Source organism: Podarcis muralis, chromosome 2 (genome assembly GCF_964188315.1).
Source record: "Podarcis muralis chromosome 2, rPodMur119.hap1.1, whole genome shotgun sequence".
NCBI lineage: Eukaryota > Metazoa > Chordata > Lepidosauria > Squamata > Lacertidae > Podarcis > Podarcis muralis.
This window is the reverse complement of record NC_135656.1, coordinates 120,980,043-121,005,217: the sequence shown is the minus strand read 5'-3', so window position 1 is coordinate 121,005,217 and position 25,175 is coordinate 120,980,043. Positions and strand designations below refer to the sequence as shown.

Below are 25,175 nucleotides of genomic sequence, written 5' to 3'. Positions count from 1 at the left end.
AAAAACAGATCCAGCCTACCCAAAGGAACACCTACAAGAGAGGCCAAGGCTCTTCTTATCTTATGCTCTTACAGAGTAGGCAGAAGCAGCAGACAAAGGAAGAGAGGAGCACTTGAAGCAAAAGATTGGGGGCACAGCAACTTCACAGTATTCTTAAAGATCCAGTGGCCTTCTGGATCAATAAGAGTACTGTGAAGTTGCTGTGCCCCAAATCTTCTGCTTCAAATGGCCCACCTCATTTTGTCTAACTGTAAGGTATGGCTCTGCTTGCATAATTCCCTGAAGGGTGCACAATGAGCTTGTGCATGTAATGATCCTAGCTCTGCTCATTTACAAAGTCTGGCAGGAGAAAGGGAGGACTTAAGAATGTATGACTGTGGAAAGCCAACAGCAATTGATTCCTATGAGTCCAGATGTGCACTGACCCAAGATGAGGACAACCAAGATGACCAATGGTTTGGAAACCGTGCCTTATAAGGAGCAATGGATGGAGCTGGGTCTGTTTAGCCTGGGAAAGAGGAGGCTGAGAGGAGATACGAGAGCCAGTTTCAAGTATCTCAAGGGCTGTCCCATCGTGGAATAGGGAGCTGGCTTGTTTTCTCCTGTGGGGTAGGACTTGAACCAATGGCTTCAAGCTACAAGAAAGGAGATTCCAGGGAAACATCAAGAAAAAACTTTCTAACAGTAAGAGCTGTTTGGCAGTGGAGTGGTCTCCCCCAGGAGGTTGTGGACTCACGTTCCTTGGAGGTTTTTAAGCAGAGGTTGGGTGCCCATTTGTCACGGATGCTTTAGCTGAGATTCCTGCATTGCAGGGGGTTGGGCTAAATAATAGAATAGAATCATAGAATCATAGAGTTGGAAGAGACCACAAGGGCCATCGAGTCCAACCCCCTGCCAAGCAGGAAACACCATCAGAGCACTCCTGACATATGGTTGTCAAGCCTCTGCTTAAAGATCTCCAAAGACGGAGACTCCACCACACTCCTTGGCAGCAAATTCCACTGTCAAACAGCTCTTACTGTCAGGAAAAAACTGTTTAGGTGGAATCTTCTTTCTTGTAGTTTGGATCCATTGCTCTGTGTCCGCTTCTCTGGAGCAGCAGAAAACAACCTTTCTCCCTCCTCTATATGACATCCTTTTATATATTTGAACATGGCTATCATATCACCCCTTAACCTCCTCTTCTCCAGGCTAAACATGCCCAGCTCCCTTAGCCGTTCCTCATAAGGCATCGTTTCCAGGCCTTTGACCATTTTGGTTGCCCTCCTCTGGACACGTTCCAAATGACCCTTAGGGTCCCTTCCAACCTTACAATTCTATGATTATTTGATTCTGTGAACCTAATTCATAAGCTTCCAGGTATTATTAATTCTTCATAAGCTTCCGGGTATTATTCATTCTTCTTTTTCTCCTGTCAGTCCAGCTCCACCCTTTCTTAAGAAACGTCCAGTTGTTTAACACCTCCAGGGGTGGACTCTATTCAGATGAGAATGGGGAGCTGGCAGCTGACTATGACATTGTGAACTGGGTGCTGTTTCTCAATAAGTCTCAAGGCAGAGTGAAAGTCGGGAGCGTAGAGAGACAGGCAGCCTCTGATTTAAAGCTCACCATTAACACAGAAGCCATCGTGTGGCCCTTGCAGTTTAAAGAGGTAGGGGCACAGATTTATGTGTGCTTTATTACCCTGTGACATTTGTTAAACTCAGATAATTTATATTATACAGGAAATTATTGCTACGCAATTCATTTGCAGTCTAATCTAGGGCTGATTTCAAAGGCCTCCCTCCCCAATTCTCAGCATAAACAGAAAATTAATTTGAATTGGAAAACCACTTTGAGGGCGGTGGGGTTTTTTTACATTTAAGAGGTGTACACATTTTACAAAATAAATAAATACTTAATGAAATAAATATATAAAATGTGGTCATTTTCTATCACTCCCTACACACACACACCCTTAAAATTAGAGCAGAAACTGCATGCTGGAGTGGGGTCCTATACAATGTCCCCAACAGTCCCCCCCCCATTAGTCACTTTTAAGAAAACCCAGCCTTTTAAAGTATGCATTTTAAATATGTGAATAATGTTTAAGTGAGTGAGCAGTATATTATACATATATAATATAATGCAAAATTGCATAAAACCCAATGGCATCCTGGCTTGATTGGTGCTGGAATATATAACAACGCGGGTGGCGTTGGACTTGCCGATCAGAAGGTTGGCGGTTCGAATCCCCGCGATGGGGTGAGCTCCCATTGCTCTGTCCCAGTTCCTGCCAAACTAGCAGTTTGAAAGCATGCCAGTGCAAGTAGATAAATAGGTACCTTTGCGGCGGGAAGGTAAATGGTGTTTCCGTGCGCTCTGGCACTCGTCGCAGTGTCCCGTTGCTCCAGAAGCGGTTTAGTCATGCTGGCCACATGATTCAGAAAAATGTCTGAGGACCAACACTGGCTCCCTTGGCCTGAAAGCGAGATGAGCACCACAACCCCATAGTCGCCTTTGACTGGTCTTAACCATCCAGGCGTCCTTTACCTTTACCTTTATATAACAACAATAATATGATAACACATATCAGTCCATCCATCCAACCGTCCTTGTTTAACATCTTTAATGGAAAGTTTCCATGATCTGACTGACATCCTGACATTCATCTGCATAATGTCACCAATCACCCTCTGGCTCTGTGCCATTCACCCAGTGCCAATAAAAACTTTGCAGATTTCCTTTTCTTAACAGCTGTTTCCTCTCCTAGTTTATCATCAGGCCTGTGATCTTTCCCCTGCTCTGCCATTGTTGGAGCATCAAAATTATATACACCAGAGTTGCTTCAAACTAGAAACTTGTGCATCAACAGTAGTTGTCAGGAGTTCAGCCTACACTCGAGTAGGACCCTGGCAGGGACACATGCCCGACTGGCATGTTCCCTCCCTCCTGGTCAATCGTTCAGGAGCTTCAAAAGCTTTCTTCAGCCCGAACATGACAGCGACCGATGCCAACAGACATTGGCACACTTAGGGATCTGCAGTGTTTGTGCATCATGTGTGACAGAACTCAGCAACTCAGCATTTTGGCTAATCTACTTTATTTACATATAAAAACACACGGAGCACTGCAACATGGCTCCCTCTCTCTCTAGCATCAGACAGCAAAGAGGAAAAGAACAAAGGACAATAGTCCCACATCACAGAACACAGTAACACAAACATCCTGTTTCCGTCACTTCCCACTCTGTGGAGTCAAAACATACCGTCATGTGAAAGACAAAAATCCTGTGACTGCAATCATGGAGCAGGAATTCTAACAGTATTTACCTGTAATGGAGGGAGTAGGGTCCTTCTACACCTTATGACTCACTTTCACATCTCTAACCCTTTCCCCTTGATGCTCCTTCACTTAATTGGCAGACCGTGCCTCGCGCCAGGTGTACTGAAAGCTGTCGCCCTGGATATGCCAAGTTGGTTCAAGAAGGACAACCAGTTTGCTGTTATGTTTGTGATCCGTGTGCTGCAGGGACAATCTCCACTCAGGAAGGTGGGTGACTCAGGGCTCGTCTACATTTACTTTTTTGCCCCATGCTTTCTTAGGCACATGTCCACACTTTCCCAGTCGGCGATTGTCATTTGCTCTGATTCAATGCTAAAATGCAGGTTTCCTCACAGAAAGCACAGGGATTGGGGGGGGGGGGAGTGTAGAAATGTGGAACAACATGAATTCTGGGCGAGTCCTAAATTTTGTTCCTCAGTTGTGAAACCATCGTGCTTTAAACCATGATCGAAATTGTATGGGAAAAATACGGAATAACAGATACAATCTTGCTTAAAATGTATATAGGAAGTGCAGTGTAAGCGACGGAAGTCAGTCAATGAAATTTTATTATTTTCATATTGAGATATTTGTAGAATAAATTTGGAAGAAATTCTTCCAACTTTTCTACTTCTTCTTTTTTTCTTTATTTTTTCTTCTTTTTTCGTTTCTTCTTTTTCTCTTTTGTTCCTATTTTCATGTATATGTGCTTATTTGAAGTGTATATGTGTGTATGTACTTGTGTTTTGCTTATATTTTGTAACAATTATGTTAAATTTAAAAAAATAAAAAATAAACCATGATGGAGTGTAAACAAATAAACAAATTAGTTTTATTTAAGAGGTGCTTCCTCATACGTTGAACCTCTGGGTAGGGAATGAGTGGACACTGGACAGTGTTCACAGAAGTACTATATTTTACTGCTGCTTAATCATAAGCACTACCACAAAGAGTTAATTCTAGCACTCTCCTGTCTTAATAACAGTGAGAGGTGTATCTATTAACACATGAATAAATTTGGTCATGTTACTCAGTACCCATCTTCAGTGCAGGCGACTGTCACAATTGGATCAGTATCTTTTGCCCAAAATGGGAAGTCTGAATCACAATGCCTAGAAAGAGTGTGTGATTGTTGTTCTCAGGCATTTCCAGCTATCTCAAATAGGTTGTCAGGAATGAGCCAGCTCCTAGTGGAACTTTACAGCTGGCTGCAGAACAGAGAGGGTTAGATCTTATGCAGGCTGAACAGCGGCCAGTGCCCGGTGCACCTCCTTCGGACATTGGAATGCCGGTTGCCAAGGGAACGACTGAGAGCAGGCTGGAACACAGCCAAAGCTCCCAGGAAGCTCAAACAAGCATGAACAGACACAGAGATAGTTTGTTGGAAAAGGAAGAGGCTGGAGCTGATCCCATAAGTCCAAGTCTGCGGCGAATGGGAGGGCTGCTAGACAGGAAGCAAAACAAGAGATGTAAGGGGCGACGGTTCAATATTTTCTGTAGACATAGGAAGGAGTCTTTAGAAGGGTCATCTTGAATGGTAATGTCAGTGGCTTCGTTAGAGCTGCTCGGAGCTATCTGTTTGTTTTTGCAATAAATCCTGCTTTTTAATTACCTATGCTTACTATGTTATCAAGCTGGGAACCTGGACTCCTGACATAGGTCCTGCAGAAAGAAAGTGTGATAACTTGTTTCTCGATGAATTGGATAATGTGAGATGAAAGAAATAACTTCAGGACAGAAAGCACAGAGTTGGTCTTATGGATGCTGCTGATTTCATTCCCACCCTACCTTATATATGATTGGGACGGATGAATATTCTGGAGTATAAACTATCATGCTGAAACATATATATTACGGAATGTAACAGAATAAATAATATTACTGTTCTAAGCTTCCTGTTAGGACTACTGAATGCTCTCCTTTTACTTTCAGATGCAGACTATTGCACCACATGTCCAGAAGATCAGCACCCAAATGAGCACCAAAATCAATGTGTCTCCAAGGTTATCACCTTTCTTGCCTATGAAGACTCTTTGGGGATCACATTGGCATCTTTTGCCCTATTCCTCTCCTTAACCACGGGTTTTGTTTTTGCCATCTTTATTAAATACATGGACACTTCCATAGTCAAAGCCAATAACCGAGACCTCTCCTACATACTTCTTGTATCTCTCTTGCTTTCTTTTTTGTCCTCCTTCCTTTTCATCGGCCGCCCAAGGAAAGTGACCTGTCTTCTCCGACAAACAGCCTTCAGCGTCATCTTCTCAGTTGCTGTTTCTTCTGTGTTGGCAAAAACCATCACAGTGGTGCTGGCCTTCCTGGCTACAAAGCCAGGGAACAAGGTGAGAAGATGGCTGGGGAAAAGTCTGGCCAATTCCATTATCATATCCTGTTCCAGTGTACAAGTTCTCATCTGCACCATCTGGCTGGGCATCTCTCCTCCATTCCCTGACTCTGACATGCACTCCCAGCCTGGAGAGATCATCCTGCAATGCAATGAAGGGTTTGTTGCCATGTTTTACACTGCCCTCAGCTACATGGGCTTCCTGGCTGCCATCTGCTTCACAGTGGCTTTTCTAGCCAGGAAGCTGCCTGGGGCCTTCAATGAAGCCAAGCTGATCACCTTCAGCATGCTGGTCTTCTGCAGTGTTTGGGTGTCCTTTGTTCCCACCTACCTGAGCACCAAGGGGAAGTACATGGTAGCCGTGCAGATCTTCTCTATTTTGGCCTCCAGTGCTGGGCTTCTGGGCTGCATCTTCCTTCCCAAGTGCTACATTATTGTGCTGAGACCTGATCTGAATACAAAGGAGCATCTCACAATGAAAATTAAATGAGGCATCTAATTCGTAAAATATTTAGGAAGGAGGAGTTACAGCTTTTAAGGATAATACTATGTGTAATGCTACTGAATGCACCCTTCTTCTCCACCAGATATAGTTTGTGAATTGGTACTGATATTACTTTTTCTACATGGAGGAAAGAATTGAAACATAAACCAAAAAGTTGTGACAGCTCAGGAGAGGATATTGATATCCCTGTTGGGTGATAATGCCGAGGCCGGTGCCTCCCCCCCAACGCAGTGTCGCCCAGGATTCATCACTCCGGTGTCCTGTCACGCTAATGTGGCCCATATCCAAGGACATGAGCACACGACAAGCAGAGTTCAAACAGAAGCTTAGCCTTGAGGAGTAACATCTAAGCCTAATTTATTGCAAATTAAATCAAACGTAACAGAACAAAGAAAAACATGGCTTCTCTCTCTGTCTTTCTTCCTCGGAGAAAGAACTGCAAAAGCAATAGCAATACAAAACGGAACAGCGTATCTCAATTTCCGCTCACGAGACTCCAATAATCAGTGCTGGAATGTAAACAGGCATGTGACATGTAACAATCCCACACATCTAAGGCATGGGAGGAATGGAATTCTCAGCAATCTCTTCCAACAGGGAAGGGCTGTAGCTCAGTGGTTGAACAGTGGGTCCAGGTTGAATCCTTGGCATTTCAGGTTGGGCTGGGTGAATGTCCCCTGGCTGAAAAGAACCCCTGTCCACCTGTGTAGACACAATAGACCTAGATGGACTAATGATTCAACAGTACACGGCAGCTTCCTATGTTCCTAAGAAAATTATCCCCACTTTCTAGGTCCTGTGCAAATTTATCTTAGTCTTCTGTGCCAAGACAAGAGAGGCCAACTGACATTTCTAAATGCTTTCTCTTCCCTCTCCGGATCCCTCTCATGTCTTCTGCCTGGACTAGTTGCTGGGGAGGAAGCACCTTCGTTCAATTTTTCTGAGGGCTCCATTTCTACATTCCTGCAGTCAAAGTACCTTCTGCAGGGGACATGGCCTTCCCTTCTTCCACTGTTTTGTTAGTGCAGAATTCTTTCTTTGAAGACTCGGGCGCTGGAAATGGAGGGTGAGAAATATTTTAAATAAAATAATAACAAATGGGTGAGATAAGCCGAATGGAGAGCAGCTGAGAGGAGAAAGAACCAGTCCAGAAGTAGGATGCCCATGCTCTGAGGATACATTTTGGAGGGGAAATCCTGAGGTTCAGTTGACTGAACTGGATTGACTTAAATGCCAGAGGGGAAAGTTCTGCATGTTTCTGTGGGAATTTCAGGGGTGTCAGGGACTGGGCAGGTGAGGAGTAGTGGTGGAGACTTCCACCTCAAGAAGCCTCCAAGCAGGAGGAAAATGGGGATACAATGGACCCAGATTGGTGGTGGTGACAAACAGGACACCCCCCAGAAGAAGAAACAAAGAGCTGAGAAATAATGGGAGATGAGGAACCAGCAGATGCTCTAGTTCTGAACAGGGACAGGACTCAGAAGTCAGAGAAACAGTACTCAGACAGTGGACACTACATCACTTGAAAGCCTGGTGGAACCTCCTCCTTCTCCACAGACCAGGCGATTCCTTCATATCTTAGAGCAGAAGGCTAAACAGAGACAGAAATATTCCATTGCTAGCCACTGTAGACAGTAAGGAGGGTTTTGGAAGCTAGGAAGTGCCACAATGGGGGTGGAGCAGGCACTCTGAGCAATGTCTCGAGACTGAAGAGAGCATAATCCATAGTCTCTATGTGTATCCTGTTGATTTAAATAAAAGAGCTAGCAGAAGCTCTCTGTGTCTCTGATTTCTCCAAGCAGCTAGCCTGGGAGTCATGACGGGGAAACAGTAAAACTGGACATTAACATTCATCACAAACTAGTCTCATTCATTGTCCCCTAACCACTTAGTCCCACATAACCCTACCCTGTTGCCTGCCTAATAATCCAGTAGCATTACAGTTAATAATGGTGAAAAGGCAGGCAAACTGGTCAAATCAGACAGGCACAGGAGAGGATCTATAGGATAGAAATAGGAGAGGAGAGAGCCAGTCAGGAATCATGACCCTTATCTCAAGTTTCAAATGGGGTGCAGTTTTGCTCTTTGCATTTTCTGCCAAGTTCAAAATACAACCTGGTGGCGCAGAAATGCCAAACTGACCACAAGGCTGTCAATGGATATATAATCTGTGGTCTGCTATGCTCCTTCGTTTTCTTTCTTTCTTGTTAGCCTCCTGTAGTTTTAGTGGCTGACTGACAGAGAGCAGTTCTCCTGAGGAACCTTTTCATAGCGTGCAAATCTAATGATGATTGCCTGCGAGTAACGATGCCTCTGAGGCACTCACTAGCCGCACAAGAGCTCTGCCAGCAAGAAAAGTGGCAGCTTTTATTTCTGAGAACATGAGCAGAGCTTATGCTGCTTGTGACATCATACATTATGGCATAATGAAGAGCTTGCAGCTCTAGCTTAGGTCGCCTCCATGGTAACGCCAGGGGCCAATTTTCCTCTGCAACTGTGAGTGAGGAGGAGGCATTAGAATCAGAGAGAAGGGCTCACATTGCAGACCGGGCCTCAGTCACGCTCTGCTGGCAGCAACATGGTGGAAGACTCAAGGAGAAAAGGACCAGGATTGTGGGGGTCAGGTGGGATTGCTATGAGGGATTATAAAAAATGGAACCAGCCATTGTGTCACGATGAAAGCATTGCTTAACTGGGTTTGAGTCATTGACAATCATTTCTGACCGAATCCCACAAGCCTCTGCACCTCTGCCATTTTCTTTCTCTACGCCTGACAGGGACGTATAAGCATTCTAAACACAGGCCAGTTGTTCACCAGGCATCCTGAGCCATAAAGATAGAAGGTAGCTTTGATTTAGCTTTTGTTAGTTTTGTTAATCTTTAGATAGATCTTAAGGGCCAGAAACACAGTTTACACGGAGATGGTAAATGCATTCCTCCTTGGTTCTTGTTTATTTAGCTTAACCACGTATGCATACTCAAGTAGGAAATAGTTTCTTTGTAGTTAAAAGGATTTCTTCTGATCTGACTTTGTCCCACGTGGGTTTTTTTTTGAAATGTTCAAAGGAAATCTGGTTGGTTCTTACGAACACTGTGTAAAAAGTTCTTTTGTGAATAAAACGACCTGGGCCAAGGGGTGGAGAGATTATTATTGGCACTCCTCCCAGAGTCTTGCTGGTCAAGCCTCATGTGTATTTTATTAATCAGGGTGCAATCCTTCCTTGCTTTTGGAACGCAACACAGGATAAATTAAAGGGGAGGGAGGATGGATATAGCCAGAAAAGTAGGGGTGAAGTGAGGAATAAATAAAGAGAATCCAGTTGGAAGAGGTCTGAAATGAGGTCTGTTGTCAAGTACGGGAGTTCCCCTCTTCCTTCTGGTAGCTCACCGATAAGAATTTATGAGCATTTGGTAGATTTATATTCCTTTTATTACAGCATTATGTTGCAAGCACAAACAGGCAACCCTCCGTAAGGATATCAGTTGCTTACTCTGGCTCCGCCTCACTTCCACAGCAAGAAGCACGCCAATGGGAAGTCCCTCCCCACCCCACTCATCTCCTTTGTTCTCTGACACGCTTGGACCTCCAAGTTTGGGGGGGAGGGGATCCCCCCCACTCTCGACTGGTGTATTGGCTAGCTGCTCCCTCAGGATGTGGGCCTCTGCCATTGATTAAAGGAATGGGGTGAGGTCAGCCAGCTCACAAGAAAGATGTTGTGTATTGAGTCAAAGGAAATCATCTTCCTCCTCCATACATGATAATTTCCCCTTTTAGACACCGTTTGTGAGTTGGTACAAGCCTTGCCTTTGTTCCTCAGGTTTCTCTTTCTTGGGTTACTTAATTAGAGAAGCTGTATGTTTCATTGGGGAACTTGATTGGCCTCCACCGTCACTTACGGACATATAGAAGACAATCTTACTTGGCTATGAGTGATTGCCGAAGAAGTAGCTACAATAAACACTGGTAAGGCCTGCACACAGTTGGCCAGACTTCCAACCCATACGCTCATCATCCCACAAGAAAAAGCTGGTCTTCTGCTGACAGGCAGGACAGTGAAATGGGGCTACCCAACAGACACGATAAGTGTTTCTGCATAGTGGCCGGGCAGGGTAGCAGGAGAGGGATGAATCCCCCTTCCCCGTTCATATATAGCCTAAAAGTAAGACCATTTCAATCTTGCCTCTTCTGCAACTGTTTCTTCATTTCAAAGTTTGCAAAGTTCAGTCACACAACCCGTCGCTGGCCCAAACTCTGAAACGATGTCAGCGATTTCTTGCAAACATGTTTTTCCTGTTCAATGAACCACACAGACAGACCTGGGAGTTGCAGTGGTAAACTTTATTTCTCATATAATTATGGAAATTATAGTGATTTATTCTTCTCCTGAAACCAAAACTCCAGGGATTTCTCCAGAGCTCAGTAATCGAAACATCACCATCAAGGGTCGTATGATGCAGCTTATCACATGGATAGCAAAGTAACATAAATCCTCCTCAAAATTATAAATAGATATTGTTTATTAATAAGCCTGAGGTGAGATTTGGGGCAGGCTGGGTCTATGCCAGTTTCTTTCACTGCCTTTAAATCTGAATTCATGGCTGGTCCGAATGGCGGTGACTGTCTCTGGTGCTGCTAGAATGATATCACTGCTCCTGTGCCAGGCAGTCTGGGGGATGCAGAAGGCAAAATGCTCGTTCAATCTCTCCTTGTATTCACAGGAACCAGTGAATTATTATAGGTTAGGGGACTACCTTGTGAGTGGAGTCATCTCTCCAAAACTTGCTGTATTGGGACCCTATGCCTTCTCCCAGCCACCTTTCATTGGGATTCTTGAGTAAGTAACTACATGCTGAAGGAGTTAATTCTGCCCCACCTGCATTGTGACTGACCTCAGCTAACAGGGGGTGACAGACTATATTGGTGTGAGTTGGGGAAAAGGTGTTAGGCAGCCAGGCCAGTTTCTTGATAGGTAAAGGGATCCCTGACCATTAGGTCCAGTCGTGGCCGACTCTGGGGTTGCGGTGCTCATCTCACTTTATTGGCCGAGGGACGAGGGAGCCGGCGTACAGCTTCTGGGTCACGTGGCCAGCATGACTAAGCTGCTTCTGGCGAACCAGAGCAGCACAAGGAAAAGGCCGTTTACCTTCCCGCCGGAGCGGTACCTATTTATCTACTTGCACGTGACGTGCTTTCAAACTGCTGGGTTGGCAGGAGCAGGGACCGAGCAACGGGAGCTCACCCCGTCGTGGGGATTTGAACCATCAACCTTCTGATCAGCAAGTCCTAGGCTCTGTGGTTTAACCCACAGCACCAACCACGTCCCTCTAGTTTCTTGATAATGACCCACTAAGTATGGCTCATTCAGGTAACAAAGGAGGAGGCTTCATGCCAGAAAACAACTGGCTGGTAGGTAGAAAGATGAAAGCCCAGGTTGAGGTGTGTGAGCCAGAAGCTAGAAACAGGCTCTAGGTTGATATTTAACACCAGCTAAACTTGCTAAAATGTACAAGACAAGAACCAATAAGTGTTGGGAATGTAAAGAAAGGGAAGGTATCTTCTACCACATGTGGACTTGCAAAGAGGTAAAGGCTTTCTGGGAAATGGTATATAATGAGTTATATAAAATGTTTAAAAATACTTTTGTTAAAAAAACAGAAGCCTTTCTATTGGGCATAGTGGGTGACGAGATACCAAGGGAAGATAAAATACCATTTATGTATGCAACAACTGCAGCAATAATTCTTTTATCCCAAAAATGGAAACAAGAAGTACCAATGAATGAAGAGTGGCAGATGAAGATGATGGACTTTTCAGAACTGGTGAAGCTGACAGGAAAAATCTGAAACCAGCACGATCAAGTATTTCTAAAGGACTAGAGCAAATTTATACGATATCTGAAAGATCATTGTAAGCAATTAACATCACTAGCAAGGTGGTCTGAAGGCTTGTAATGAGAAATTTTCTATCTTTCTATATTAATTTAATTTTTTGAGATATTTTGTAATGAGTGTAATTAGAACTGGATAAAGTATAAATTGCAATGATATAAAGGTTAATTTTGAAAGGTTTTATATTATTATTATTCTTTGGCAATCACTCGTAGCCGAGTAAGATTGTCTTCCATAAACACAGTTTTAACAATGAGTCCATAAGTGACTGTGGGGGCCAATTCTGGATCCACACGTCCTTCCACAATGTCCTGCAATGTCAGCCTCCTTATTATCATGTCGTAATTCTTGTACTTGCTTTCTACGCTTCTCTAATAAAGCAAAACAGCATATATTCCATTATACTCTTCCTTTATTAAAGAAAGAACGTGGCATCTTGTTTTCACTGAGAGAAAAATGGGAGGTTGTCATAACTGCTTGTTTGTTTGTTTGTTTGCTTGCTTGCTTGCTTGCTTGCTTGCTTGCTTGCAGAACTTCTCCTACAAGATACTGGCATGTCCTGTCCTTCTTATTTGCCATTCATGAAATCAATCAGGAGCCCAATCTCTTACCCAACATCACCCTCGGATACAACCTCTTTGACACCTATTTTGATGGCAGACTGGTTTCCACAGCCATGCTAAACCTGCGTTCTACTGGAGGAAAGAGTATTCCAAACTATTTCTGTGGAACAAGGAAGAATGCATTGACTGTCATTGAAAGGGCTGAATCTGACATCTCTATCCAGATTTCAAGCATGGCAGATATTTACAAAATCCCACAGGTATGGACTTGGATGACCACCTATTGGAGATTCCATAATAGTGGATGGTTTCTTTCAATGCCTCCCACTTTTATTTCTTGATGGAATTGTCTGTATTTGTGCCTTCAATATTTCAGCTGTAAGAAGCTTCCATCCATCTTGGACTCCCTTCTCTGGGCTTTCACCCAGTAGTTCCATAAGCTTTTTGAAATCATCCTTCCTCGTCAAGAGTGCATATCCCTTTCCTCTGTATAATGAAACCCAGGAACATGATGATTCCACAACCCCCAAGCTTCTCAATACTTGCCAATTCATGGAGCAGTTCCTCCCTGCTAGTGAGAGCCAAGTCCAAGATAGATGATCCCCTTGTTGTTTCTTCCACCTTCTTGGAAAGGAAATTGTGAGTGGGGCAATGGAAGCATTGGTTGGACCTTACATTCTCGGCAGAGTTTGAGTTCCAACAGATATTGGGATAGTTGAAGTCTCCCATTACTACTGTATCTCTCCTTTTTGAATGCTCTAGGAAGGCATCACCCAAGTCTTCAGTCTGGCTTGGAGGTCTGTAATTTGTAAGAAGAACAAATGTTTTACAGCACAGGAGAGATTTAATCAATGCTCTTAATGTTACTCATAAGTTTATGGTGTTATATATTTTTTGTTTTTGTCATGAAAAGTTATTTCACAGACACAAAAATAAGAATGTTAATAAATAAAAACCAGAACGATCATCCAAAGAGATTTTTAAATAAACAAACCTTGTCCACCCTGCATAAACATATGTGGAACTAAGTAAAGGGTGAGGACACCAGATGAAGAGAGAAGCCCCAAGATAATAATAATAATAATAATAATAATAATAATAATAATAATAATAATAATAATAATAATATTTTTATCCCGCCCTCCCCAGCCAAAGCTGGGCTCAGAGCGGCTAACAACTGTAAAAATAGCACAATTTACATCAAATCACAGTCAATTAATTAAAATACATTCTAAAATCAATTCAGAATCAAATTAATGGCATAACCATTGGGCTAGAGTTCAATGAGGATTACAGAAGGAGGGGGGGGGTCAGACTGTGCCTTGGCACAACCAGGCACAACCAGGAAGTTACTCAACACAAAAAGTATATATAGACAGACCAGGAGGGTCAGAGAGAGTTAGGAGTTGAAAGAAAGCTTGTATAAATAAAGTTACCGGTACATGTTTTATAATACTCCTACTTGATTCTGAATGATAATCAACACCGCTTGAAACACCGGCGCAAAGTCTCTATCCATCCACAAGCCTATGCCTTAGTTTAGCAGATTTTTTAATTATATTCAATACCATCTCATAAAAGTGATGTTTCTCCTAAGTATTCAAGACACTTTCCCCCCTTCTCTCTGGACACACACACACACACACACACACACACACCCTAGTGTCCTGAAGAAGAACAATAAAGGCAAAGGGACCCCTGACCATTAGGTCCAGTCGCGACCGACTCTGGGGTTGTGGCACTCATCTCGCTTTATTGGCCAAGGGAGCCGGGGTACAGCTTCCGGGTCATGTGGCCAGCAGGACTAAGCCGCTTCTGGCGAACCAGAGCAGCGCACGGAAATGCCGTTTACCTTCCCGCTGGAGCGGTACCTACTTATCTACTTGCACTTTGACGTGCTTTCGAACTGCTAGGTTGGCAGGAGCAGGGACCGAGCAATGGGAGCTCACCCCGTAGCGGGGATTTGAACCATTGACCTTCTGATCAGCAAGTCCTAGGCTCTGTGGTTTAACCCACGTCTCTGAAGAAGAACAATATATAGGCTTAAAACCACCATTTACACTGGGCTCAGTGAAGGTAAGGAGGAGGTTCAGCCCTCATAGTGGTGTCCTCAAAGATACTTCCACTTTATCTGTTGTTGAAGTGAAAGGTTACCAATAACTCATCCTCAGCTAATAGGTCAAGCTCTTTCAGGTTTTTGTTTCTTATGAACAAATACCTGGTATTCTTTATTTCCTCACTAGGTCAGTTATGGCTTTGCTCTTGATGATAAAACTCAGTTCCCTTTTGTCTACCGGATGATCCCAAAGGAAGAAATCCAGTACAAGGGGATTATCCAACTTCTCCTTCAGTTTGGATGGACGTGGATTGGAATCTTTGCTCCAGACAATGACAATGGAGAAAGGTTCTTGAATGCCTTGACACCGTTGATGACTAGCAGTAGAATTTGTTTTGCCTTCTCAGAAAGAATACAACACGAGACAGCGTACCACATGAATGAACTACCTGCCAGGTGGAGACAAGTCAATGTATATGTTTATTATGGGGACTCGTCTTATGATTTTGTGCCAATTTTCCACATACAAGAAATATTTGAAAATTTACAAGCTGGGGGTAAAGTCTGGATCACAACAGCTTTTCCGGACATCAACATGAATTTGAGTTACGATATTGATTTCTTCATGTACACCCATGGTTCTTTGTCCTTCACCATGAAGACTAGAAAATGGACAAAATGTGACCACTATGAGCCATTCTCTGACAAAATACAACAATTTTGGGAGAAGTCATTTCACTGTTCATGTCCAGAGAATGTGCTGCCCATGAAAGGCTGGACAAGATGCACAGAGAAAGAGAAACTGGAGATTCTCCCCCAGGAGGAGATTGAAAGGGCCCTGTCTCAAGACAGCTACATTACTTACCACAGCATCCAAGTTGTGGCACTTGCCTTAAACTCGGCATATTCATCCAGATCCAAACAGATGAGTAGAGGAGAAAGTTGGGGACATGGAAGACTGCAGCCATGGCAGGTATTCCCTTTTGTTAATTGCAACCTACTGTCTAATTCTGGAATCACTGTCCTTCATTTAAATGGTGCCCCAAATGTGTTGATTCAAGTGGATGACTTCACCCTACCTGACATTAGAATTTGACCTTAGGGTTCACACTGAGTTTTTATACGTGATGAAGCTGGCTCTGCTGATCTCCAAAATGTTGAAGGAGAAAGTGGGGGGAATGAATCTCAGATTTGACTGTGGAAAGTCAACAGCAGTCAATCACTATGAGTCCAAATGTGACACAGGTCCCAATTCATAGGATATTAGAGTGTTGGAGGTGTAACAGAATGATTGGAACCTTATACCATATGTGGTGGCCATGTCTGGAAGTTAAGAAATATTGGAATATGATACATTAGAAATTAAAAAGCTAATCAAAACATCACATAACAAAAGAGCAGAATCATATTTATTAGGAATTTTGAATGGAGACATCCCGAATGACAAAATTAATATTTTCTTGTACGTGACAGCAGCAGCAAGAATGTTAATAGCCAATAATTGGAAAGGAAATTATTTCCAACCAAAGAAGAATGGCTGAATAAATTATGAGAATACTTGGAATTAGCAAAGTTGACTGATTTGATAAGGCAAAAACCAAAAAATATAATCCAGAAACAATGGAAATGTTTAAATGATTATTTATGTAGACAAAGATTAAATGTAAAGTATTGGTTGTGTTTAGATTTATGAAAGATTTAGAAAACTTATTGATTAGAATATTTGTGTGAGATTGTATGGGAAAAATACAGAATAACAGATACAATCTTGCTTAAAATGTATATAGGAAGTGCAGTGTAAGTGATGGAAGTCAATCAATGAAATTTTATTAATATTTTCATATTGAGATATTTGTAGAATAAATTTGGAAGAAATTCTTCCAACTTTCCTTCTTTTCTGTCTCTATTTTTTCCTCTTTCTTCTTTTCTTCTTTTTTTCTCTTTTCTTTTTTATGTGTGTGTTTATCTGAAATATGTATGTATGTATGTATGTATTTGCAATATTTTGCTTATATTTTGTAATAATTATGTTAAATAAATAAATTAAATAATAATAATAATAATAATAATAATAATAATAATAATAATAATAATAAAGGGGGGAAGTGCAATATACAACTGGCTTCAGTGCTTTCTTAATGCACGTGTTTGCTCTGTCATCCCAGCTTCATCATTTCTTAAGGAAAGTCCAGTTGTTTAACTCCTCCAGAGGTGGATTGTATTCGGATGAAAATGGGGAGCTGGCAGCTGACTATGATATTGTGAACTGGGTGCTGTTTCCCAACGAGTCTCGTGGCAGAGTGAAAGTCGGGAGTGTAGAGAGACAGGCGGGCTCACATTTAAAGCTCACCATTAACCCAGAAGCCATTGTCTGGCCTTCACATTTTAACAAGGTAGGCAGAATGAATTGTGTGCCTGTCCCTTTGTGGCATCTATTAAGCTCAAATAACTTACAGGGTTTGTTCCGTATGATCCAGAAAATGAACTTATTCTTATCCGATTAATTTTCGCACTAGTCTAGGGCTGATCTCAGGGATTATAGAATGAGCAGAGAGCCTTTTCAAGTTTATGTAGCTGAGTTATCTACTTGAGCATGTGTTCTGATGTCTGGACCGACTGGACGAATACATTCGAAACAGGGATTTCCATCCAGTGATCTCATTGTTCCACTTGGGATTTCACATGCCTGGACCACTGCCACTGTGGTTTGAGTGATTGAGAGCAATGCCACAACACTCCCAGTAATGTGGGCAGTTTTTCCCAGTCCGTGGGTTATCCCTTAGCAACAAGTACACTTGTAGACATTCTTTTCTCTTTATTGAATAAAGGAACATTTGGATGGAACTTTGGTTTTCAAGACATCCCATATTGTACCTGAACCTGATTTTGGTATTGCATACATTATGTAAAAGCTATATTTAAAGAAACGGAAACTTATTTTTACATTTTGTCTTTGGAAATTTCTATATAATTGCATACAGAGTTGTGTGAGCTGTGTTTTTTAATGTAATATGTGCATGATCTGAGTGGCAACTGGACACTGGATTCCAAATAAAACTGCCACATATTCCCTTTTCTTTCTTTCTTTCTTTCTTTCTTTCTTTCTTTCTTTCTTTCTTTCTTTTTTGTTAGATCGTTTTTATTAATTTTCCAATAAAAGACATCCAACTAGCATATCAAATCATAATCAAAAAAAAAATTAAATAAAATAAATAAAAATCGTCAAATTATCTTCCGAATTATAATTATTAATTTTACGGCTTCTCATAGTCTGAACCTTCAAGCATGTCCAAATCTCAGTCCTGCCTCTCGTCGATATTTCCATATTTCCACATCTCGATTTCAACTCTCCAAACTTTCTTGTCTCTGGCTCTGTGATCCTCAATCATGTCAGAAATCATATAACCTTTCGTCCGTCAAATACAGATTTGTTTGTGTAATATACTTTTTCAACTGTTTTTGTTTGTTTGTTTGTTTGTTTGTTTACTAGCGCAGCTTCATCTGGCTCCATTCCAGTCCAGGCTGTTATCCAACTCTCTGAAAATTAATGTCGTGGCAACTCCCAAATTGTTAATCCTTCCCATCCAAGTTGTTGTCCAAACCTTCCTTTTAAGATTTAGAAATACAGTAGCTTCCACCTTATTGAACTGTTCTTCATAATTATTAAGCAGACTGTTTGCTGTATTGCAGTACAGTGGTACCCTGGGTTACATGCGCTTCAGGTTACATACGCTTCAGGTTACAGACTCCTCTAACCCAGAAATATTACCTCATGTTAAGAACTTTGCTTCAGGATGAGAACAGAAATTGTGCTCTGGCAGCGCGGCGGCAGCAGGAGGCCCCATTAGCTAAAGTGGTACCTCAGGTTAAGAAAGGTTTCAGGTTAAGAACGGACCTCCAGAATGAATTAAGTACTTAACCCGAGGTACCACTGTATATCAGTCATTTGGCAATCGATCAGCCTTCCTGGAAACCACCCAGCCCCCCCCCCCCCCGGGCCCTAGAGGGGGGACATATTCCCTTTTCTTAACAACTATTTCCTCTCCTAGCTTAGTATCAGACACATGATCTTTCCTTGGCCCTCTGCTCTGCCATAATTGGAGCAGCAAAATTATGTACGCCAAAGTACTTTCTAAGCCATGCATTAGAGCATCAACAATATTTACATAGAAGGGAGGGGGAGGGAGGGGAATCCATTAGGGTCATTCCAAACCCTATGACTCACTTCCATACCCTAACAATTTCCCTTCAATGCTCCTTCACTTTACGGTTAGACAATGCCTCGCTCCAGGTGTACCGAAAGCTGTCGACCTGGATACGCCAAAGTGGTTCAAGAAGGAAAGCCCATTTGCTGCTATGCTTGTGCTTCATGTACGGAAGGGACAATCTCCATCCAGGAAGGTGGGTGACTCCAGGGGGGAGGGCATTCCTTGGGCGAACAGAAATAGGTTTAAGTATAAAAGGTAAAAGGTAAAGGTACCCCTGCCTGTACGGGCCAGTCTTGCCAGACTCTAGGGTTGTGCGCCCATCTCACTCAAGAGGCCGGGGGCCAGTGCTGTCCGAAGACACTTCCGGGTCACGTGGCCAGCGTGACATCGCTGCTCTGGCGAGCCAGAGACGCACACGGAAACGCCGTTTACCTTCCCGCCAGTAAGCGGTCCCTATTTATCTACTTGCACCCGGGAGTGCTTTTGAACTGCTAGGTTGGCAGGCGCTGGGACCGAGCAACGGGAGCGCACCCCGCCACGGGGATTCAAACCACCGACCTTTCGATCGGCAAGCCCTAGGCGCTGAGGCATTTACCCACAGCGCCACTCGCGTCCCAGGGTTTAAGTATAGTTTTCCCAAAAAGCCGGGAGAATTCTTGCTAGGTTCGGTGGGAGAAGATATTAAGAAGATAGATCAAAGACTATATCTGTATGCAACAACAGCAGCTAGAGTTTTGATAGCTCAAAAGTGGAAGCAATAGGAGATGCCGACGATAGGAGAATGGCAGATAAAGTTGGCTGAATACGCTGAGATGGCTAAATTGACACACAGAATTCGCAATCAGGAGGAGACAAAGTACCAAAAAGAATGGAGTAAATTTATGATTTATATAAGTGAGAACTGTACAAATTTGAAAATGTTGGTGTCATGGTGTCTTATGCCATGGTGTAATGTTTAATTAAAGAAAGTGTGAATTATAGAATTATTATTATTATGTTAGTTTTTTTTCTTTTTAATTGCCTTGGAATGCACACTGCAGGAGAGATAGTTTGGGGGATGCTGCCCACAGCAAATATAACCTTTTGTGATTCTAATCCCCCTCTGTTTTAAATGGGATTTGGACATGCTAATCTGTAACGATACAGGCCTGATTCTCTTATTTATGTTACGGCTACTAAATTTGCTCCTCTTCCTTTCAGATGCAGGCTGTTGCACCAAATGTCCAGATGATCAGCATCCAAACAAGGACCAAGATCAGTGTGTCCCCAAGGTCACCACTTTCCTTGCCTACACCGAACCTTTGGGCCTCATCCTAGCTTCCTTTGCCCTATTCTTGTCCATAACCACAGTATTTGTTTTAGGAATCTTCATTAAATACAAGGAAACTCCGATGGTCAAAGCCAACAACCAGGACCTCTCCTACATCCTCCTCATCTTCCTCGTACTCTCTTTTTCATCTTCATTCCTGTTCATTGGTCAGCCAATGAACACAACCTGCCTCCTCCGACAAACGGCCTTCAGCATCATCTTCTCAGTTGCTGTGTCTTCTCTCTTGGCCAAAACCATCACCGTAGTGCTGGCCTTCCTGGCCACTAAGCCAGGGAACAGGGTGAGGAGATGGCTGGGGAAGACCTTTGCCAACGCCATTGTCATTTCCTGTTCCAGTGTCCAACTTTTCATCTGCACCATCTGGCTAGGGATCTCTCCTCCTTTCCCTGATTCTGATAAGCACTCCCAGGCTGGGGAGATCATCCTGCAATGTAACGAAGGATCAGCTGCGATGTTTTACACTGTCCTTGGCTACATGGGCTTCCTGGCTGCCATCTGCTTCACGGTGGCTTTCCTGGCCAGGAAGCTGCCTGGGGCCTTCAATGAAGCCAAGCTGATCACCTTCAGCATGCTGGTCTTCTGCAGTGTTTGGGTGTCCTTTGTGCCCACCTACCTGAGCACCAAGGGGAAATACATGGTAGCTGTTCAGGTCTTCTCCATCTTGGCCTCCAGTGCTGGGCTTCTGGGCTGCATCTTCATCCCCAAATGCTACATTATTGTGCTGAGGCCTGATCTGAATACAAAAGAGCACCTCTCAACAAAAACAAAAGATGGCATCTGATACTTAGTTCTAAAGAAAGGGACCGTTTTCTAAGGAAAGGAAAGGGTCCAGAATCCTGGCTTCCATTGGAGGCAAAAAAAAAATTCTCAAAAAGATACAGAACCTCCTGCTTCCTAAAAGATTTTCAGGTTCCCTGTTCTTTTTCCATACCACATGCCTTCTCAGTAGTGGCACCCATCCTGCGGAACGCCCTCCCATCAGATGTCAAGGAGATAAATAACTATACAACTTTTAGAAGACATCTGACGGCAGCCCTGTAGAAAGGATCAGGCATGAAGTAATCATGTAAATAATGCTATGAAAGTGCCTTGAAAGGTATGCTTTTTGTTCACTCTTTGGAGAAATTCCACTGGGCCAATTTGAGTTGCAGCTTGAATAAACCTGTGCTTTTTCCACACACTGTTGATCTCATTGGCTCGAAGAACTGGCGTAGCCTAGACCCTCTTTGGTAGGGTAAACCCTGAACCTATTTCAGTGTTCTCAGGCCTACTAAAATATCAGCAGATTCACTGCGAAATATGCTGACATACTGATTGTCTGGGGAGATATACATTTAGATGAGGCAGATCTACTAATATTTGGCTGTACATTAATTTTTCTTAAAATCCACAACAAAGCAGCAATTAACTCTGCTCCTTCAGTCAGGCAACGTCTGTTCATAGAGACTGTGCGTTCTATGGCTTTGAGGGACAAGTTTGATTTCTTTTCCTGTTAGGGTAAAGAATACTGGGTGAGTCGGAGCAATATTCTGATTCAGAAGGAGGCAACCTCAGACCTGCAAAATATTCAGGATAATATCCTGCAGAACATCCATGGTGTGTGATTGAATCCAGATAATCAACAAAAATGGTGGATTTACTCTGACCAATAGGACAGTGAAATCTCCCTCCTTATGAAAATAATAATAATAATAATAATAATAATAATAATAATAATAATAATAATAATAATAATTATTATTATTATTATTATTATTATTATTATTATTATTATTATTATTATTATTATTATTATTATTATTTATTATTTATACCCGGCCCACTCTGGGCGGCTTCCAACCAAATATTAAAAACAACACAGCACCAGACATTAAAAACTTCCCTAAACAGGGCCGCCTTCAGTTGTCTTTTAAAAGTAAAATAGTTGTTTATTGCCTTGACATCTGCTGGGAGGGCGTTCCACAGGGCAGGCGCCACTACCAAGAAGGCCCTCTGCCTGATTCCCAGTAACCCCACTTCTCGCAGGGCGGCAGCGGCGTAGCATGGGTTGTCAGCACCCGGGGCAAGGCAAGTAATTTGCGCCCCCTAACCCCTGACCTGTCGCCGCTGCCAGCTTCTTCTTGCTGCTGCCTGGGCTGGGGTATTTACGGTAAGGTAGCCAAGGCGGCGGCGGCAGGTCCGTGTCAGGTGATCTGAGGCGAGTTGCCGTGGGTGCTGCCGCCCAAATGACGCCGCTTGCCCGGAGGAGGAGGGCAGAGAGGCGAGGAAAATGCAACATGGCCCAGCTGCTGCAGCGGCAGCGGCGGGGCTGTGAGGAGGGGCTGCCTGGCGCGCCCTCCGCGGCCCTGATGCGCGGGGACCGCGGCGAGCACTGAGAGACGCTGCCAGCTCGTCGGTTCCGCGAGACATGGGACTCTGCTACAGCCTGCGCCCGAGGCTCTTCGGCGACTCCGGAGGCGGCGAGCGCCCCCCCCCCCAGATGTTGCGCCCGGTGCGGCCGGTGCGGCCGGCCCCCCCTGCACCCCCCACGCTACGCCACTGCAGGGAGGGAACCGCCAGAAGGCCCTCGGAGCTGGACCTCAGAAGAAGGGAGGCATTACTGCTTGCTTGGGGAGGGAAGAGGGATGGGCACACCGCACAATGCAGGTATGTGGTAGTTCAAATGGAGCCTAAAAGAATGAGCAGAGCCGTAGCTAGGAGGTGAGCCACTGGGCACCACACCGCAGGGGACAGCACTTCTTGTGCCCGAGCCAAGCGTCTCTCCTGGGAGTGACGCGGTGGCTCAGGCACCTGCAGGCTCCGCAATGCCCAAAAGGGCAGTGTGGGGCATGCATCTACCCACTGCCACCCCCTGAGCCACTCTACAGTTGAGGGGGAGACAGCAGACAGTCTCCCTGCAGGCTCTTCACAGCTCGAAAAAGCAACGCAGGCCTGCAGGGTGCCAGGGCAGAAGAGGGCTCAGGCACTGGGGTTCTGGCGTGCCCTACCCCACCCCACGGGGGCCTTGCGCCACCCCCATGCACCCAAGGGGCTAGCTATGCTGCTGAGAATGAGAATTTGGATCCTGCCTCTATGAAATGATTTCGTCAATACAAAGTGTGCCAAGTTCAGCTGCTGGCCCATCTCCAGCTATGGAGACCCATCAGTGATATCTCACAAACATGTTTTTCCTCCAGCTCTGCACCTCTTCCTTGAGCCATGGAGAGGCGCCAGAAGGTTGTAGAGGTGGACCTTCTTCCCCTCTATAATTACGAAAATCATAATGGTGTATTCTTCCCCTCACGCCAAAGCTCCGGGGATTTCCCCTGAGACCAATAATACAAACATCTGAATCCAGAACAACATGTGGCGACTTCCTGCAGCAAGCCAGAAAGAAGAACTGTGACATAAATACTGTTGAGATTCTAAGGGTGAGGTACCCATGCTGCGGAAGTTGCCCCCAGCTCCATTCACCACACAGAGGCAGCTGTAGGTTCTCAATAGTTTATTGCTGCAGAAGATCAGGCTTCAGCAATGCAGTTGCAGACACTGATATATACATACAGCTTGTGGTGTTTGCAGATACAGATATATACAAGTAGAAAGTAATTCTATTGCTCCAGCAATTGCATGACATAGCCCAGACTTTGAGTCATTTCACAAGACTCCCTCACTGACTAATCAGCTGACATTAGCAACTGGCTTGCTTGGCTAACCCCCTTCCTCCATCTTCAGTTCCTCCAACAAATTTCTTGGGGGAAAAGATTAAGTCCTGTGCCAGTGGGAGTCTGATCTGAGATCGAGGAAAGGCCATTGGGAAGCTTTCTCCTCCTGACTTTAGATATGAATCCATGGCAGGAATCCAGCTGTGTCCTTGACGTCATTGCTGCCATGATGAAGGCGACTGGCACAGGCACTGCTAGAATGGTATCTCTGCTGCTGTTGCTGCTGTTGCTGCTAATGCCCCAGGCAGTCCACGGACACAGGACAGAGTACTGCCAAGTATTCCTGCCTCGTTATCCAAATCAGCCTGCAAATTATTACAGGACAGGAAACCATCTCATTAGTGGAATCATCTCATCAAAAGGTGGTTTAGTTGAACCATACATCTTCTCCCGGCACCCCTTAACCAGGTTTATTCTGTAGGTACCTATGTATTGATGGATTTTATGCTGCCATATCTGTATCCTGGCTGTCCCCAAGTACAAGGGACAACCTCTATTTTCTGGTCCATCTGGTCAAATTCTGTCCTTATTTTGATTCCAGTAGTTCCTTCAGGCAACCTTGTTACTTAGCGTTCGCCTTCATTTGCCTGTACAAAGCTTAGCTTCCTGTTATATTATGTCTTCATTGTGGATTCTTTCTAATTTGTTGGTGGACAACAATGAGCATTTATTATATCTATATTCATGCTGATTTGCTTGCGGGGTGTTTAGGTATTTTCCCGCTTGGAAGCAGCCGAGATGAGCAGTTTCCTAACATTTCACATCTCTTTAAATTGCGTTTGATTTTGATCTTTGAAGGCAATGGGCTTCCCATCAGAAACAGTAAACTCTCCATTTTCTCTTAAATGGCAAAGTAATATCTAACTTGCAACCACAGTACACGCCCCATAAAAACAATACAGACCAATATTTGGGGATGAGCTATTTTAAGATTTGTGTAAAGGCCTTTAGATTGATAAGGGAAATAATGTGATATTTTGTGTTCACTGAAAGGAGAACGGCAGTCTATCAGTACTATTGGTTTCTTTGTTTGCAGGTTCGGTTCTACGAGATATTGGCATATCCTGTCCTTCTTGCTAGCTGTTCAGGAGATCAATCAAAATCCCACAGTTTTACCCAACATCACCCTGGGATACAACCTCTTTGACAGCTTCTATGATGGCAGACTTACTTCTGATGCCATCCTTGATGGCCATTCTGGAGGGGTAAAGAATATTCCAAACTATAACTGTGGACAACAGAAGAACCTCTTGGCTGTTATTGAAGGGGCTGA

At 43.8% G+C, this 25,175-nt stretch overlaps 3 protein-coding genes across 3 annotated transcripts; all 3 read left to right on the top strand.

Moving 5' to 3' along the window:
* The first annotated feature begins 430 nt into the window (after positions 1 to 430).
* On the top strand, positions 431 to 6,137 carry LOC144326796 (vomeronasal type-2 receptor 26-like). The gene is made up of 4 exons (XM_077923634.1): positions 431 to 497; positions 1,419 to 1,651; positions 3,405 to 3,531; positions 5,236 to 6,137. Exons 1-4 carry the CDS (start codon positions 431 to 433, stop codon positions 6,135 to 6,137), a joined length of 1,329 nt encoding a protein of 442 aa, XP_077779760.1.
* A 6,700-nt stretch (positions 6,138 to 12,837) lies between these two features.
* LOC144326795 (vomeronasal type-2 receptor 26-like) lies at positions 12,838 to 15,919 on the top strand. Its single transcript, XM_077923633.1, has 3 exons — positions 12,838 to 12,864; positions 14,848 to 15,633; positions 15,722 to 15,919. Exons 1-3 carry the CDS (start codon positions 12,838 to 12,840, stop codon positions 15,917 to 15,919), a joined length of 1,011 nt encoding a protein of 336 aa, XP_077779759.1.
* Positions 15,920 to 18,937: 3,018 nt separating this feature from the next.
* On the top strand, positions 18,938 to 20,979 carry LOC144326794 (vomeronasal type-2 receptor 26-like). Its single transcript, XM_077923632.1, has 2 exons — positions 18,938 to 19,061; positions 20,069 to 20,979. Exons 1-2 carry the CDS (start codon positions 18,938 to 18,940, stop codon positions 20,977 to 20,979), a joined length of 1,035 nt encoding a protein of 344 aa, XP_077779758.1.
* The last annotated feature ends 4,196 nt before the right edge of the window (positions 20,980 to 25,175 follow it).